Source organism: Crocuta crocuta, unplaced genomic scaffold (genome assembly GCF_008692635.1).
Source record: "Crocuta crocuta isolate KB4526 unplaced genomic scaffold, BGI_CrCroc_1.0 scaffold323, whole genome shotgun sequence".
Classification (NCBI taxonomy): Eukaryota; Metazoa; Chordata; class Mammalia; order Carnivora; family Hyaenidae; genus Crocuta; species Crocuta crocuta.
This window is the reverse complement of record NW_027536465.1, coordinates 960,154-975,937: the sequence shown is the minus strand read 5'-3', so window position 1 is coordinate 975,937 and position 15,784 is coordinate 960,154. Positions and strand designations below refer to the sequence as shown.

Here is a 15,784-nt window from a genome sequence, read left to right as displayed (position 1 = left end):
GCTCCGGTTAGACCTGCCAGTACAATTTTTTATAGAAGTGGTGAAATCAATATCTTTATCTTGTATTTTAACTTAGGGGACATATTTCCACAGTTCATCTTTGAATAATATTATTAGCTGTGGTTTTCTTCATAAGTGCCCTTCATCAAGTTGAGGAATTTTCACACTGTTCTAGATTTCTGAGTTTTTCCTTTTATAATAAAAGTATGTAAGAGTTTGTCAAAAGCTTTTTTTTTTTACAGTTTATTTTGAGAGAGAGAAAACAGAGGAGGTGAAGAGAGGGAGAATCCCAAGTTTGTGGGGCTCAAACTCACAAACCCATGAGATTATGACCTGAGCGGAAATCAAGAGTCAAAGGCTTAAACCACTGAGCCACTCAGGCACCCCTGTCAAAAGCTTTTTATAAATCAATGAGATGGACCATATTCTTTTTCCTTGAGTCTGTTTAAGTGGTTCATGACATTGATTGCTTTTCACATATTGAGCCATCCTTGTATTTCTAGGACAAATCCTATTAAGTCCAACTATACAATTATTTTATTATGTAGCTGGATTTGGTTTACTGACATTTTGTTGGTTATTGTTGCATCTATATTCATAAGGAATATTGGCCTGTAGTTTTTGTTTCTTATAATGTCTTTGCCTGGCTTCATATTGAGGTAATATCTACCTCAAAGAATGCGATTATGATCCTACTTGCTGTTTCATGGGCTACTTCAATGTGAAGATACATTTTTAAAATCAAATTTGAGGAAATTCTAGACTTTATTTCTTCAAATATTCTTTCTGCCTCTTCTTTCTCCTCTCCTTCTGGAACTGTCATTATGCAAATGTTGGTACACTAGATGGTGATACACAGGTCTCTTACACTCTGATCAGTTTATCTTCATTCTTTTTTCTTCTGTTCCTCACACTGATTAACTCATTTGAAATATTTTGAAATTTACTAATTCTTTTTTCTTCATGATGAAATACTATTCAAAACCCTCTAGTAAAATTTTCATTTCAGTTGTTGTATTTTCAGCTCCAGAATTTATATGTAGTTCTTTAACGATCATTTCTATATTATTATTGATATTCTCTAATGCTGAGACATAATTATCCTGGTTTCTTTTAGTTCCTTGAGCGTACTGAAGACAGTTGATTTAAAAATCTGTGTCCACAGAACAGATGAACATAAAGGAAGGGAAGCAAAAATAATATAAAAACAGGGAGGGGGAAAACATAAGAGACTCTTAAATATGGAGAACAAACAGAGGGTTACTTGAGGGGTTGTGGGAGGGGAGATGGGCTAAATGAGTAAAAACATTAAGGAATCTACTCCTAAAATCATTGTAGCACTATATGCTAACTAACTTGGATGTAAATTAAAAAAATAAATTAACTTTAAAAATAAAATAAATAAATAAATAAAAATCTGTGTCCAGTACAATTTTTACTGTGTCCAATAAGTGCAATGTCTATGCTTCTTCAGGAAGTTTTCTTTTAATTTCTTTTTTTCCCCCATGGATGGGACGTACTTTCTTGTTTCTCTTCATGTCTCAGTTTTTGATGAAAATGGAATACTGTGCATATATAGTGTGTTAACCTTGGGAATTCAGATTCTTCCAACTCAGGTTTTTGTTATTATTGTTATTTTACTTATTGTGGGTTGTATTTGTTTGTTTCATTAGTTTTCTAAACTATTATTTTTGACTGACGGTTTGTGTGTGGTGTCTCATGCCTCTGTTGTGGTAACTGGAAGTCACTTACCTGTATGACATAATTTCCATAAACACTATAGCTTAGTCATTTTCATGATTTGACATTTATCTGGTTGTTATACCTTTTGGCATTTTCCATATACCTCAGACCAAGTTTATTCTGATAGTTTGGCTCATTTTTTGCTTTTTGTTTGTTTTGCTAGTGTTTCTATGGAGTTACAGGCCCTTCAAATCCTTAGACTTCCATTTTTGTGCCTTTCTCTTATAAAGACACTAGTATTGCCTTTAGGGTCCAAAAATTAACCCATGATTATATCCCAAGTTTATGCCCTTAAGTTAACCCTAATTGCAAAGTCTTTGTTATATGGAAAGCATAACACATCCAGTTGACAAGATATGACATTTGGGGGTGATAATTCAGTGTACTACAGATTTGCTTCTCACATATGATAGTACAAGTTCATAACACAGGTTGTCTGGGAAGGGCAGGGCCTCTCCATGTGGTCGCTCAAAAACACAGTTAGACAGTTTCCACTTAGTTAAAAATATACTTACCATCTGACCCAGCAACCCAACTCAGAGATAATTACCCACTATGAGCACTGGGTGTTATATGGAAACCAACTTAACAATAAACTTTTTAAAAAAATCTAGTTCATGAAAAAATAAACAAAAGTTTAGATACACTTTATTCTTAATTCTGAGACACTAGATGGGACACAGGTGTCCCCCAACTGGGAAATGCATAAACAACCTGTAGTGTCCATATAATGGAATAAAACCAGCAATGAAAAAAATTTTACTGCTGCTATGTTATGGGCTGAATTGTGTCTCTAAATTTTATATGTTGAAGTCCTAACCCCCATTACCTCGAAAGATGATCTTGGTCAAAAACAGGGTCATTACAGACGTAATTATTAAGATAAGGACCTACTGGAACAGAATGGGCTTCTAAGTCAATATGACTGGTGTCTTTATAAAAAGGGACAACTTGGAAAGACATACACACAAGGACAACACCATGTGAAGAGGGACACATCATGTGAACACAGAGAATGGGAAGTGATAGCAGAAGACAAAGAGTACCAAAGATGGCCAGCAAACCACCCAGCAGCGAAAAGAAAGCTATGAAACAGATGCTCCCTTACAGCTTTCAGAGAGAACCAACAGAACCGCATTACTGGCAGCTTGATCTCAGATTTCTAGCCTCCAAAAACGTGAGATAAATAAATTTCTGTTATATAGGACATCCAGCTTGTGGTACCTTTTTAGGGTAGCTCTAGGAGATTAACATAGCTACCAATATGGATGGGTCTCAAATGCACCATGCTAACTGGAAGAAGCCAGAGTCAGAGGTTACATGTACTAAGATTCACTTTAAATCCTAGTACATGTTTAAATGATTCGCTTTAAATGACCCCCCTACAAAGGCAAAACAATATGGACAGAAAATGGTCTAGTGGTCACCATAGGGTAGGAAAAGGGTTGATGGCAAAGAAGCTCAGAGATTTTGTTTAGATGACGGAACTCTTCTATGTCGTGATTGTGTTGGCAGTGATGTGACCAGATAAATTTGACCCAGTTTCAACAGTTGTTCAAACTACAGTATTGAAAACTATAAATGTTACTGTTTGTAAATTACATGTTAATTAGAAAGCAGGGAGTAAAACAAAACAAGTAATACAAAAACATGTGTGCACCCTCAACATATCCAACCAAGTCCCCATAGGAAAATTAATTGATACTTCCCTAGGAAACTGAGATAAGAGCTACAGATGCCCTCCTGAGGGACATCCCCAGAGACTTTACATCTCTGTAACTGCTTCCTGATCGCTATGAAATAGCCTTTAAAACTCCCAGCATGTCTCAATATGATCTCATTTTAAAAGGACCCGACATATGCTGAGCCCCTTTGGCCATCATATATTCATTTGAATGTTAGTAGTCATTAGGACATGCAGCACTTTCTTCCCACCCCCAAATCCTCACCTGAGGATTTGTCATGAACTTCCAGTGATGGCCAGGGAAAACACCTCAAGATGAAAATTATATTCATTGACTTTAGAAAGATAACCCCTCTGGCAGGTATATTAGAGAGCCTCCCTCATTTGCCCTTCACAGACGAATTTCTTATATTATGTGGGAGAAGTAATTTTCTGCTTCATTTTAGAGATAAGAAGACAAGAGAGAGCCCTCCAAAGGTACACAAAGATTGCATGGGGGATTCAGCTATTCAACATAGGTTCCTGGCTACATGTTGCATTCTTCCCTTCATCTTTATTTATATTAAACATCTTGGAACTATTTGATCAGCACCTGATAAAAACTATCTCTCACAGTATGTATACATCATCCCGTGGCTGAATTTCTGATTCCAATCTAACTCTTCAGGATTGACTGTTCCTTCTTTTCCAGCAGCAAGGTAAGCTTCTATGTTCTACATACACTTTTAGTGAGAAATGTAATTCAAGCAAAACCAATGGCGCATCTATACATACAATGAATTATTTAAATACAGAAATAAATTTCTAAAGCAGTGATATGAGGCTAGACACACGCATCAAAATTTCCATCAGTAAGTAGTTTACTGATCATTGTGAAACATTATCATGCTGCTCTTCCTATTTTAAAAATAGGGGCACCTGGGTGGCTCAGTTGGTTAAGTGTCCTACTTCGGCTCAGGTCATGATCTCATGGTTTGTGGGTTCAAGCCCCGCATCAGGCTCAGTGCTGACAGCTTGAAGCCTGGAGCCTGCTTCAGATTCTGTGCCCCCCCCCCCTATGTCCCCCATACTCATGCTCTGTCTCTCTCTGTCTCAAAAAACAAATAAAACATTAAAAAACCTAATTTAAAAATAGATGGATACATGATGCTCTGATTGAGTAGGTGTTAATTTCATCTTATTCACTATCTGTTAAAAGAATTAAGGAGGGCATCAGTGATCTAGCGATTAGCAAGGGACAAATGTCCTTCTAAAGGCTTCCAAGTCCATTGAAAAGATTAAAAATATGATTCCTACACAAGATGACACTCAAGTAAACAGTTTGAAAACATGAAATTGGCCAAAACACAGATCTTCAGGCTAAAGACCAACAAATTAGGAACATCCACCCATTGATCCCTGTGATTCAACTGTGGGATAACCATAATGAAAGAAAGAATGAGTTTAAGGGGACACTTTGAACACAAACTAAAACATGGATTTTAAGAAAGAAATTAAGCAAAAGAGTGGCAGCCATGCAGCAGATGAAACAGCCACTCATGTAGGCAGAGGAAGAACAGACTGAGAAACACTGAGGACACAGAAGATTCCACTAGAGCAACCAAGTGTGTGATATAAAGCATATTGAAGAGGGACACCAGCAGACTAAACACTCATCCACACTGAGTTTGTATGTCACTCCTGACCTTTTTTAAGCCAACATAGAGGCTATCATTCCATCCTACTAATAAGACCATACCTTACACTAATCAGGTTGTACTAAATACTCTGCATTTTGTTTATTTTGATTTTTATATATTATATACTATCTCACTTAATTCTTACAATAACACCTTGAGTGAAGTCTCATTATTATTTTCATTTTGTAGATGAAGAAAAACAGGGAGTTAGGTTAGGACCAAAGACTCCTCAGTAGTGAATGCTAAGACTGACATGAGCCTGGTCCCAGAGCCCAAGTTTTATACTCAATGCCATGCCCTCCCCAGACTGTCTCTGCTGATTGTCCAATCCCCTACTGCTACAGTTATTATACCACATGCACCATGCACATGTCTCTCGATTACTTCACTGTGAAACCCCAAGCACTGAGTTTATGACACTGGAGATAGAGTGATCATGAACTGAGTTAAATTCAATGTGATTTAAATTCAGGTGAGACCAGCGGACTTGGTACTCACTCTGCCTGAGCACAAAGTTTGGCTTTGGTGAAAATAATTTTGCAAACTTAAAAATACATTACTCAAGCTCTGTGCTTCATACGTTAAATGGGGATAACAAGTAATCAATCTCATAGATTTGTTGAGAATAATAAATGAATATTCATAAAAAGTGTCTAGAGCTGTGTCTTACACATAAGAACCATAGATATGAGCATTTACTAGGCTCAGAAAAACTGAATTGACATATGGATTCATTCAAGATGATTCATCATAATTAAGATATTACATTTTCTACACCACTGTTTACAAATTCACAAAATTGAAAAGTTGGAAAATAATCCATGAAGATCTTTCAGCTTTAACAGTGTCAAACTCTACAGATAATTTGTGCTTTAACTTTTAGTGTCTAGCCCATACTTTAGATCTGGGGAATTGTACAACACAAATTCTTGCTATAATGAAATATTGTGTACAAATGTGTGTGTGTGTGTGTGTGTGTATACACAAGCAATATTGAATGAATTTCACTTCAATCTCTCATTCGTTTATGACTTTGTTTCTTTATTTCTCATCACTACAGGGCATCTTGTGATTCCCAAAGAACACCATGGAGAACAACACAGAAGTGACTGAATTCATCCTGCTGGGACTAACCAATGCCCCAGAGCTGCAGATCCCCCTCTTTGTCATGTTCACCCTCCTCTACCTCATCAATGTGGTTGGGAACCTGGGGATGATGGTGTTGATTCTCTTGGACTCCTGTCTCCACACTCCCATGTACTTTTTCCTCAGTAACCTGTCTCTGGTGGACTTTGGTTACTCTACAGCTGTCACTCCCAAGGTCATGGCTGGATTACTTATAGAAGACAAGGTCATCTCCTACAATGCGTGTGCTGCTCAGATGTTCTTTTTTGCGGTCCTTGCCACAGTGGAGAGTTACCTGTTGGCCTCAATGGCCTATGATCGCTACGCAGCGGTGTGTAAACCCCTCCATTACACCACCACCATGACGACAGGTGTGTGTGCTCGTTTGGCTATAGGCTCCTATGTTTTTGGTTTTCTGAATGCTTCTGTGGATGTTGGAAACACATTCCATCTCTCCTTCTGTAAGTCCAATGTGATCCATCACTTTTTCTGTGATATTCCTGCAGTTTTGTCTCTCTCTTGTTCTGATAGACATGTCAGTGAGCTGGTTCTTGTTTTTGTAGCAACCTTCCACATCTTTTTTGGTCTTTTGGTTATTTTGATTTCCTACCTGTTCATATTTATCACCATCCTGAAGATGCCTTCAATAGAGGGATACCTGAAAGCTATATCCACCTGTGCTTCTCACCTCACTGCAGTCTCCATCTTCTATGGGACAGTCATCTTCATGTACTCCCAGCCCACCTCCAGCCATTCCATGGACACAGACAAAATTGTATCTGTGTTCTATACTATGGTCATCCCTGTGCTAAACCCTGTGGTCTACAGCCTGAGGAACAAAGAGGTCAAGAATGCTTTCAAGAAGGTTGTTGAGAAAGCAAAACTGTCTCTAAGCTTCACCTCTTAGGGTTGTAGGATCCACAATGACCCACCTTCATTCTGGTTGTGTAACTTGCTGTTTACAGCCCACATTGCAGTTAAATTACTGCTGTGATACTTTCCTCTTCAAAAGCCTGTCACTAAAAAAGATGAAAAAGAAGATGATCCAGTTGTGTAATATCTGGATGGAAATAGCCATGAGGACCTTAAAATGTTTACATCACTCTTATCATGAGGCTTATTAATTATATGTGATTTATTCATATGTTCACATTTTTCCCACCATATGCCAATGCAAGTATATTTGTGAAACTCAGCCCAAACCCATGAAGAGAAGTGCATGCAAGGGTCCCTGGTGTGCACATACACTCAAGAGGGGAAATTTGTCAAAAGAGGTAGCTGGAGTATGGCTAGTTTTTAATAAGAAAGTTAAAAATAATTAATTGTGAATCAGGGTACAAATTAATGTCTAGCATTTAAAATTTTTTTCTATGAGCACTGGGTGTTAGAAAAAAATTTTAAATGCTAGACATTAATTTGTACTCTGATTCACAATTAATTATTTTTAACTTTCTTATTAAAAACTAACCATACTCCAGCTACCTCTTTTGACAAATTTCCCCTCTTATGGAAGCCAACTTGACAATAAACTATTAAAATAAATAAATAAATAAATAAATTTAACTTAATAAATTTTTTTCTAGTTTAAAAAACTATTATAAGAATCCAAAATGAAGGAAGAAAACCTGACATGGATTTTTTAAAGAAGTCTGTGCTTTTTTCGTTAGAACATGTTTTTTTCAGAATCACCTATGTGTAAAATCTTGAAGGAATTCATCTTTATGTCTTCAGAAAGTCATTTGGTAGAAGAATGGTCACATGATAACTTTCAAAAGCAGGAAGACCAGAGTATCAGAAAAGGGGATCAATTGATTAAATATAGCAGTTTCTCCATTTTTCTGTAGGAATACCAACTCCCCAACTGTGTAAGATAAATGCACTGAGTAATGATAACGTTAGCTATTTTTCTCTCTGGAAATACTATGAAATGGCTAGTGTCCCTCACGCAAGGATACTTTAGTTTCACATGAGCTATGTCATGTCCTGCCACTCTCCTAATTCCTCTTTCCTCTTCCCTCACACTGGGCTCCCTGCTGTCCCAGGACAATCCAAGCTCAATCCTGCCTCAGGGCCTTTGTACCTGCTGTTGCCAATGCTTAGAAAGCTCCCTCACTTCCCTGAGGTCTTTCCTTAAATTTTACTGTATCATAGTCACCCCACCCCCTATGGATACTGTTCCCAACTTACTTAATTCATCATAGTTCTGATCAGTACTCAACTATTTCTATTTATGTATTTGTCCCTTTATTTATTCACTTACCTTTCTACCTAGAATGTACACTGCACAAGAAGAGTACCTTTGTCTTCTCTACTAACAATTTCATCCCCAACATAACATATAGCCTGTTTCACACTAATTCCTCAGTAAGCATTTGTTAAATTATCCAATAAATTAATTAAACTCTGAGTCCAACTGTTAACATGTTTGGACCACTGATAATTTAGCTCATTATCTATTACATAATTCTTCAGAAAAGAATTTTGGAACTTTCTATAAGACACAACTAGTTTTGGGGCACCTGGGCGGCTCAGTTGGTTAAGTGTCTGACTTTGACTCAGGTCATGATGTCACGATTCATGGGTTCGAGCCCTGCATCCCTCTTCTGCTCATGCTCTGTCTCTCACTCTCCTATTTCAAAAATAAGGATTAAATTTTTTTAAAAAAGACACAACTAGTTTTTCTTCTATTTTCTCACTCATTGCTTATATTCCCCACTTTTGGAAAAATTGATGTTTTGAAAACTACATTGTCTAATGGATAATATATAACATATTTTAAATTAAAATTATCTCATTAAGTGGCAAAGAAGACATGAAATTATTTCTCCCTACTAAATCACACACAAAGTATATACACTTTCTCAATTAGTAGAGCTTTAGAATAAGTCATGAAGTCAGGCAATGAGCATATTTCCACTTTATTTATTATTTATATTTTTTAAATACTACGTTAAGTATTCTAGTAGATTTACCTCTTCATACAAATTTTTCAGTCAGTTTACCAATATTTCCAAAATTCTTCCTCACATTTTGATTGAGATTAAGTTGAATCTGTCTGTAAATCAAGATGAGAAAATTGGTATGTTAAAGTCTCCTAACCCATGAACATGATCTGTCTCTCCTCCAGTATAGCCTTTACTGGATTCTTTTTAAAAAATTCTTTTAATGTTTATTTATTTTTGAGAGACAGAGAGACAGACCATGAGCAGGGGAGGGACAGAGAGAGGGGGAGACACAGAATCTGAAGCAGGCTCCAGCCTGTGAGCTGTCAGCACAGAGCCCGCAAACCACGAGATCATGACCTGATCATGACTTGACCCTGACCTGAGCCAAAGTCGGACGCTTAACCGACTGAGCCAACCAGGCGCCCCTACTTGATTCTTTTCATTGGTGTTTTGTTTTCTATATTCTGGTATTGCACATATTAGATTATTCCTAATTGCAAATTAATGAACTAAGGGGCTCTGCACACAGTCTGATCCCTCTGCAATGATATCACGCGGGACCATGTTGGGATTTCAGAGGCTAATGAATGAGAATGAGTACAGAATTTTAGAGACACAGTTCTCAGAGGGACAGGACCCCTTTGGGGACATCCAGAGGCCCTCATCCAACCTATCTACAGAAGAAACAATTTAACTGCATCTAGGCACTTTGCTTGAGTTGTTAAATGAGCACACAGATACCTTTGGCTCATATTGTCATTTCTTCACTTTTCATTTTTGAAAGATGTAAGTTCTATAAAATAAAGTTAAATACATGTCAGTATGTTCGTTCCTGAGAGTTTGGATAAATGTATACAATACACCACTCAGATCAGCATAGAGCAAAGCCCCACCCACCTGAAACTGTCTCCTACTTCCTTTGTAGTTAACCCCCCTGTCCCCTAGACCATCATAACCTCTAGTTTGCTGATCCCCATATAGTTTTGTTTTTCAGATTATCATATAAATGGAATGATACAATATGCAACCTCTTGAGTCAGGCCTCTTTCACTTAGTATAATGCAATTAAGACGCGTGCGTTTTCTTGCCTGTATCAGTAGTAGGTTTCTTGTTGTAAAGTTCTTTATTGAGATGCAATTTGTATACCACAAACTCACCAAAGTATACAATGCACAGGAGTTTAGTATACTTACAAGTTTGTCCAATCATCATCCTAATGAATTGTTGAAGACTTCCATCACCTCAGAAAGAAACTACATACCCAGCTAGCAGTCTATGTCCATTGCCATGCAACCTCCTCCTTCTGGCTCTAGTCAGCTATCAATTTACTTTCTGTCTTTAGAGATTAGCTTAGTCTATATATTCCCATCCTCCCTTATGTAATAATGTGATCACTTTTGACAGACCTCTTCCTCTTGTCATAATGGTTTTGAAATTTATTCATATTGTAGCAGGTGCCAGTACTTCATTCCTTCTTGTTGCCTTGAAATACTCCTCTGCAAGCATAAACCACACTTCGTTTATTCACTCATCACTTGATGGACCTTTGGGTGCAGAGAGTGCTAATGTTTTAGGTATGGGTGCTCACAGAACAGCCTTGCAGCTGGTGTATGAGGGAGGCACAAACAAAGATCTGGGGGCCCATGTGTGGGTCCTCCTGTGGCAATGGTGGCTCCAGGATCCTAGGTGCAGGTGCTTGTAGGGTGTCTGTGCAGTTGAAGTAACTATAAAATAAGGAAGAAAGAAATTCAACAAGACCTGAATAAGTTGAAAAACATCCCACGTTCATGGGAAGGAAACTTTAGATTCAGTTTATGATGTCAGTGTGACCCAAGGTGAACCAGAAATTAAATATAATTCCTTTCAAAATTCTAGTAGTCTTGGGGCACCTGGGTGGCTCAGTTGGCTAAGCGTCCGACTTCGGCTTAGGTCATGATCTCACGGTTCCTGGGTTTGAGCCCCGTGTGGGGCTCTGTGCTGACAGCTAGCTGAGAGCTTGGAGCCTGTCTTTGGATTCTGTGACACCCTCTCTCTCTGACCCTCCCCTGCTCACACTGTCTCTATCTCTCTCTCAAAAATAAATAAAACATTAATAAAAATTAAAAAAATCTAGTAGTCTGGGGCCACTGGGTGGCTTAGTCGGTTAAGCGTCCGACTTTCGCTTAGGTCATGATCTCGCGGTTCGTGGGTTTGAGCCCCGCGTCGGGCTCTGTGCGGGCTGCCGGCTCAGAGCCTGGAGCCTGTTTCAGTCTGTGACTCCCTCTCTCTCTGACCCTCCCCTGCTCACGCTGTCTCTCTCTCTCTCTCTCCTAGAAATAAATAAAACATTAAAAAAAAAAATTCTAGTAGTCTTTATGGCCAAGACTACACCAGCGATCTTGAAATTCATATGGAATTGGAAAGGGCTCAAAATTGCCAAAGCAATCATGGAAAACAAAGTCAGAGAAATCACACCTCTTGATTTTAAAACAAGCTGCAAATTTATAGTCATAAACCAGCGTGGTACTGAAATAAGCAATGAATCACTGGGTTCTACTCCAGAAACCAATACTACACTGTATGTTAACTAACTTGAATTTAAAAAAAAAAAAAACAAGTTAAAAAAAGATAGACTAATCAATCAATGGAACGGAATTGAGAGTTCAGAAATGTATCCATATATATATGCAGCCAATTGATTTTTGCAGGGACGCCAAGTCCACTGAATGTGGAAAGAACAGCCTTTCAACAAATGATATGAGACAATTTGATTTTCATACATAGAAATTAAAGTTGTATCCTCACTTCCCATTATATACAAAAAGGGAACTCAAAATAGATCAGTGACCTAATACAAGAGCTAACCCATAAATTTTTAAAGGAAAACATAGGGCTAAATTTTCATGACTTTAGATATAACTATAGGTTTTAAATATGACACTAAGAGCTGAAGCAAGAAAAAAAATGAGATAATACAACTTCAACAAAATAAAACACTTTGAACATCAAAAACATCAAGAAAGTGAGAAGACAACTGACAGGTTGGGAAATATTTTTGCACATCACGTATCAGATAAAGATTTGATATTTAGAATGTGTAAAGAGCTCATACAACTCAATAATGAAAAAACAAACAACACAATTTAAAAATAGAAAAAAAACTTTAATATACATTTATCCAAAAAGATACACAAATAATCAATAAACCTGTGAAGAGGTGTTCAAAATCATTAGTTATTAAGAAATGTACATTAAAAAAGAAATGTAGATCAAAATCACAGTGAGATACTACTTCACACACACTAGAAAGGCTGTATTTTTTAACACTATATATATATTTTTAATTTTTTTAATGTTTTATTTATTTTTTATAGAGAGACAGAGCGTGAGTGGGGGAAAGGCAGAAAAAGAGGGAGACACAGAATTCGAAGCAGGCTCCAGGCCATGAGCTGTCAGTACAGAGCTCAATGCAGGGCTTGAACTGGAGAACCATGAGATCATGATCTTAGCCAAAGTCAGACATTTAACCCAATGAGCCATCCAAGCACCCCAAGACTATATATATGTATATATATATTAAAGAAAACAATAAGTGTTGAGGATGTGGAGAAGTTGGAACCAGTGTATGTTGTTGGTAGAATATAAATGGAACAGTCACTGTGGAAACCAATTGTTATGTCCTCAAAATATAAAACAGATAAATACCGTATGACCTAGAAATTCTACTCATAAGCATATATTCCCCAAAGTTGAAAGCAGGTACTCAGATACTTGTATTCCAATGTTCATTGCAACATTAATCACAACAGCCAAAAAGTGGAAACAATGTAACTGTTCATCAGGAGGTGAATGGATAAACAAACTGTGATATATTCATACAATGGAATATTATTCGGTCATAAAAAATTAAGTTCTGATACATGCCAAAACTTGAATGAACCTTGAAAACACTATGCCAAGTGAAATAAACCAGACAGAAAAGAATGAATAGTAGTATGATTCCACTCATATGAAATACCTACTATAGGAAAATTTATAGATGAAGATTAAATTAATATGAAGGAGATTAAAAGTGGGAAACTACTGGGGCATCTGAGTGGCTCAGTCGGTTGGGCGTCTGACTTCGGCTCAGGTCATGATCTCACGGTTTGGGCCCCGCGTCGGGCTCTGTGCTGACAGAGCTTGGAGCCTGCTTTGGATTCTGTGTCTCCCTCTCTTTCTGACCCTCCCCTGCTCATGCTGTCTCTCTCTCTCAGAAATAAATTAAAAAAAAAAAAAGTGGGAAACTACTGCTTAATAGGCAGTTTCTGTTTAGGGCAATAAAGTTTTGGAAATGATAGATGGTAGTGATGGTTGAACAGCATTGTGAGTGTACTTAATACCACTGAATTGTACACTTAAAATATTTTAAATGGTGAATTCCATGTTATATATATGTATCAAATAAAAATATTCAAAAAAGAAAGCAGTGAGACAGTGTAGTACTGGCATAAGGTTGGAAGTACAGATCAGTAGACTAGAATTGAGAATTTAAAACTATCTCCATGGCCAACTGATTTTTGACTAGGATGTCAAAACCAATCAATAAGGAAAGTATAGTCTTTTCCACAATGGTGCTGGGACAGACAACTAGATAGCCACAGGCAGAAGAATATGGACCCTGACTCACACAATATACAAAATTTAACTCAAAGCTCACCAAAGACCTAACTGTAAGAGATAATTCTATAAAACTCATTTAAGAAATAGGCATACATCTTTGGACCTTGGCTTACTTTCAGAGTTGCTTAGATATGACACTAAAAGCACTAATAACCACAGAAAAAATAAATTGTAATTTATAAAAATTTACAAGTTTCATGCAGCAAAGTGCATTATCAAGAATGTGAAGGGGTGCCTGGGTGGCTCAGTTGGGTAAGCACCCAACACTTGGTTTTGGTTCATGTCATGATCTTGGGGCTCATGGGTTCAAGCCCAACGACTGGCTCTGTGCTGACAATGCACAGCCTGCTTGGGATTCTCTCTCTGTCTCTCTCTCTCTCTCTCTTTCCCTCCCCCACTTGTGTGTGCACAAGCACACATGCACACACTCTTTCTCTCTCAAAATAAATAAATAAAATTCAAAAAAAATATGAAAAGACCACCCCAAGAATGGGAGAAGATATTTGTTGTTCACATATCTAATAAGGGACTAATATCCATAATATATAAAGAACATTTACAACTCAATATTAAATAGATAAATAACCGGACTTAAAAATGGGCAATGTATCTAAATAGACATTTCTTCAAATAAGGTCTCCAATGACCAATAAACACAGAAAAAGATGCCCAACATCATTAGTCACTAGAGAAATGCAAATAAAAACCACAATACCCCACTATATACCTGGCAGGATGACTATAAAAAAGAAAATGGAAACAATTTTGGAGAGGTTGTGGACATAACGTACTTGTGAGAATGAGGAATAATACCTGCTATGGGAAACCATTTGGTGGCCCTCAAAAAGTTAAATGTAGAGTTTACTATATGACCCAGCAATTTCACTTGTAGGTTTATGCCTAAAAGAATTGAAAACATACATTTGGACAAAACACTTGTACATGAATACGTATAGCAACATTATTCAATATTGGGTTTAATTTTATGGTGATGAAAGTGTTCAGAAATAAGATACTTGTGATGGTTATAAAAATATCATGAATATAAGCCACCAATTGTAGACTTTAAAATGGTGAGTTTTGTGTTATGTGAAATATATCTCCAAAAAAATATGGCAAATAAGGAGAATGAAACTGAATAAATACCACATACAATAATTAACTCAAAACATAAACCTGAATGTTTATAGCTACATCTCTAAGACTCCTGGGAGAAAATATAGGAATAAATCTTTGTAAACGTTGGTTGGGCAAAATCTTTTTACATACACCACCAAAAACATATGAAACAAGAGAAAAGATATATATATACATATATATATATGTATATATGGATTCTATATATATATTGGATTTCATCAAAATTAAAATATTTGTACTTCAGAGAGCACCATCTAGAATATGGTAAGTCAGTCTACAGAGTGAACAGAAATACTTGAAATCTTATACCATGTAAAAATCTAACAAAAAGGAATGGAGTAATGATACATGCTAGAAATGGAATGAACCTTGAAAACATTCTAAAGTAAGCCACTCACAAATGACCACCTTTTCTATGATTCTATTTATAGGAAACTTTCATACAATGCAAAGTCATAGAGACAGAATTAGATTTGTGGTTTCCTAGGATTCAGCTACAGGTGGAAGGAAATGGGAGTAACTGCTAATCAGTACAAAGTTTCTTTCCTAGATGACGAAAATGTTCTTTAAAATGACTTTTTTGGGGCCCCTGGGTGACTCTAGCTCAGGTCATGATCTCAGAGTTCATGAGTTCGAGGCCTGCATCGGGCTCTGTGCTGACAGCACAGAGCCTGGAGCCTGCTTCGGCGTATGTGTCTCCCTCTCTCTCTGTTCCTCCCCCACTTATGCTCAGTCTCTGTCTCTCTCTGTCTCTCTCTCAAAAATTAATAAACATTAAAAAAATTTAATTGACTTCAGTGATGCTTGTACAGCTCTAATTATACTAA

At 37.0% G+C, this 15,784-nt stretch overlaps 1 protein-coding gene across 1 annotated transcript; it reads left to right on the top strand.

Moving 5' to 3' along the window:
- The first annotated feature begins 6,193 nt into the window (after positions 1-6,193).
- On the top strand, positions 6,194-7,138 carry LOC144218804 (olfactory receptor 5B3-like). Its single transcript, XM_077748773.1, has one exon. The coding sequence runs from the start codon at positions 6,194-6,196 to the stop codon at positions 7,136-7,138; it is 945 nt and encodes a 314-aa protein (XP_077604899.1).
- The last annotated feature ends 8,646 nt before the right edge of the window (positions 7,139-15,784 follow it).

Coding starts and splice junctions, on each gene's coding strand:
- LOC144218804 (XM_077748773.1), top strand. CDS start 6,194: ATGGAGAACAACACAGAAGTGACTGAATTCATCCTGCTGGGACTAACC.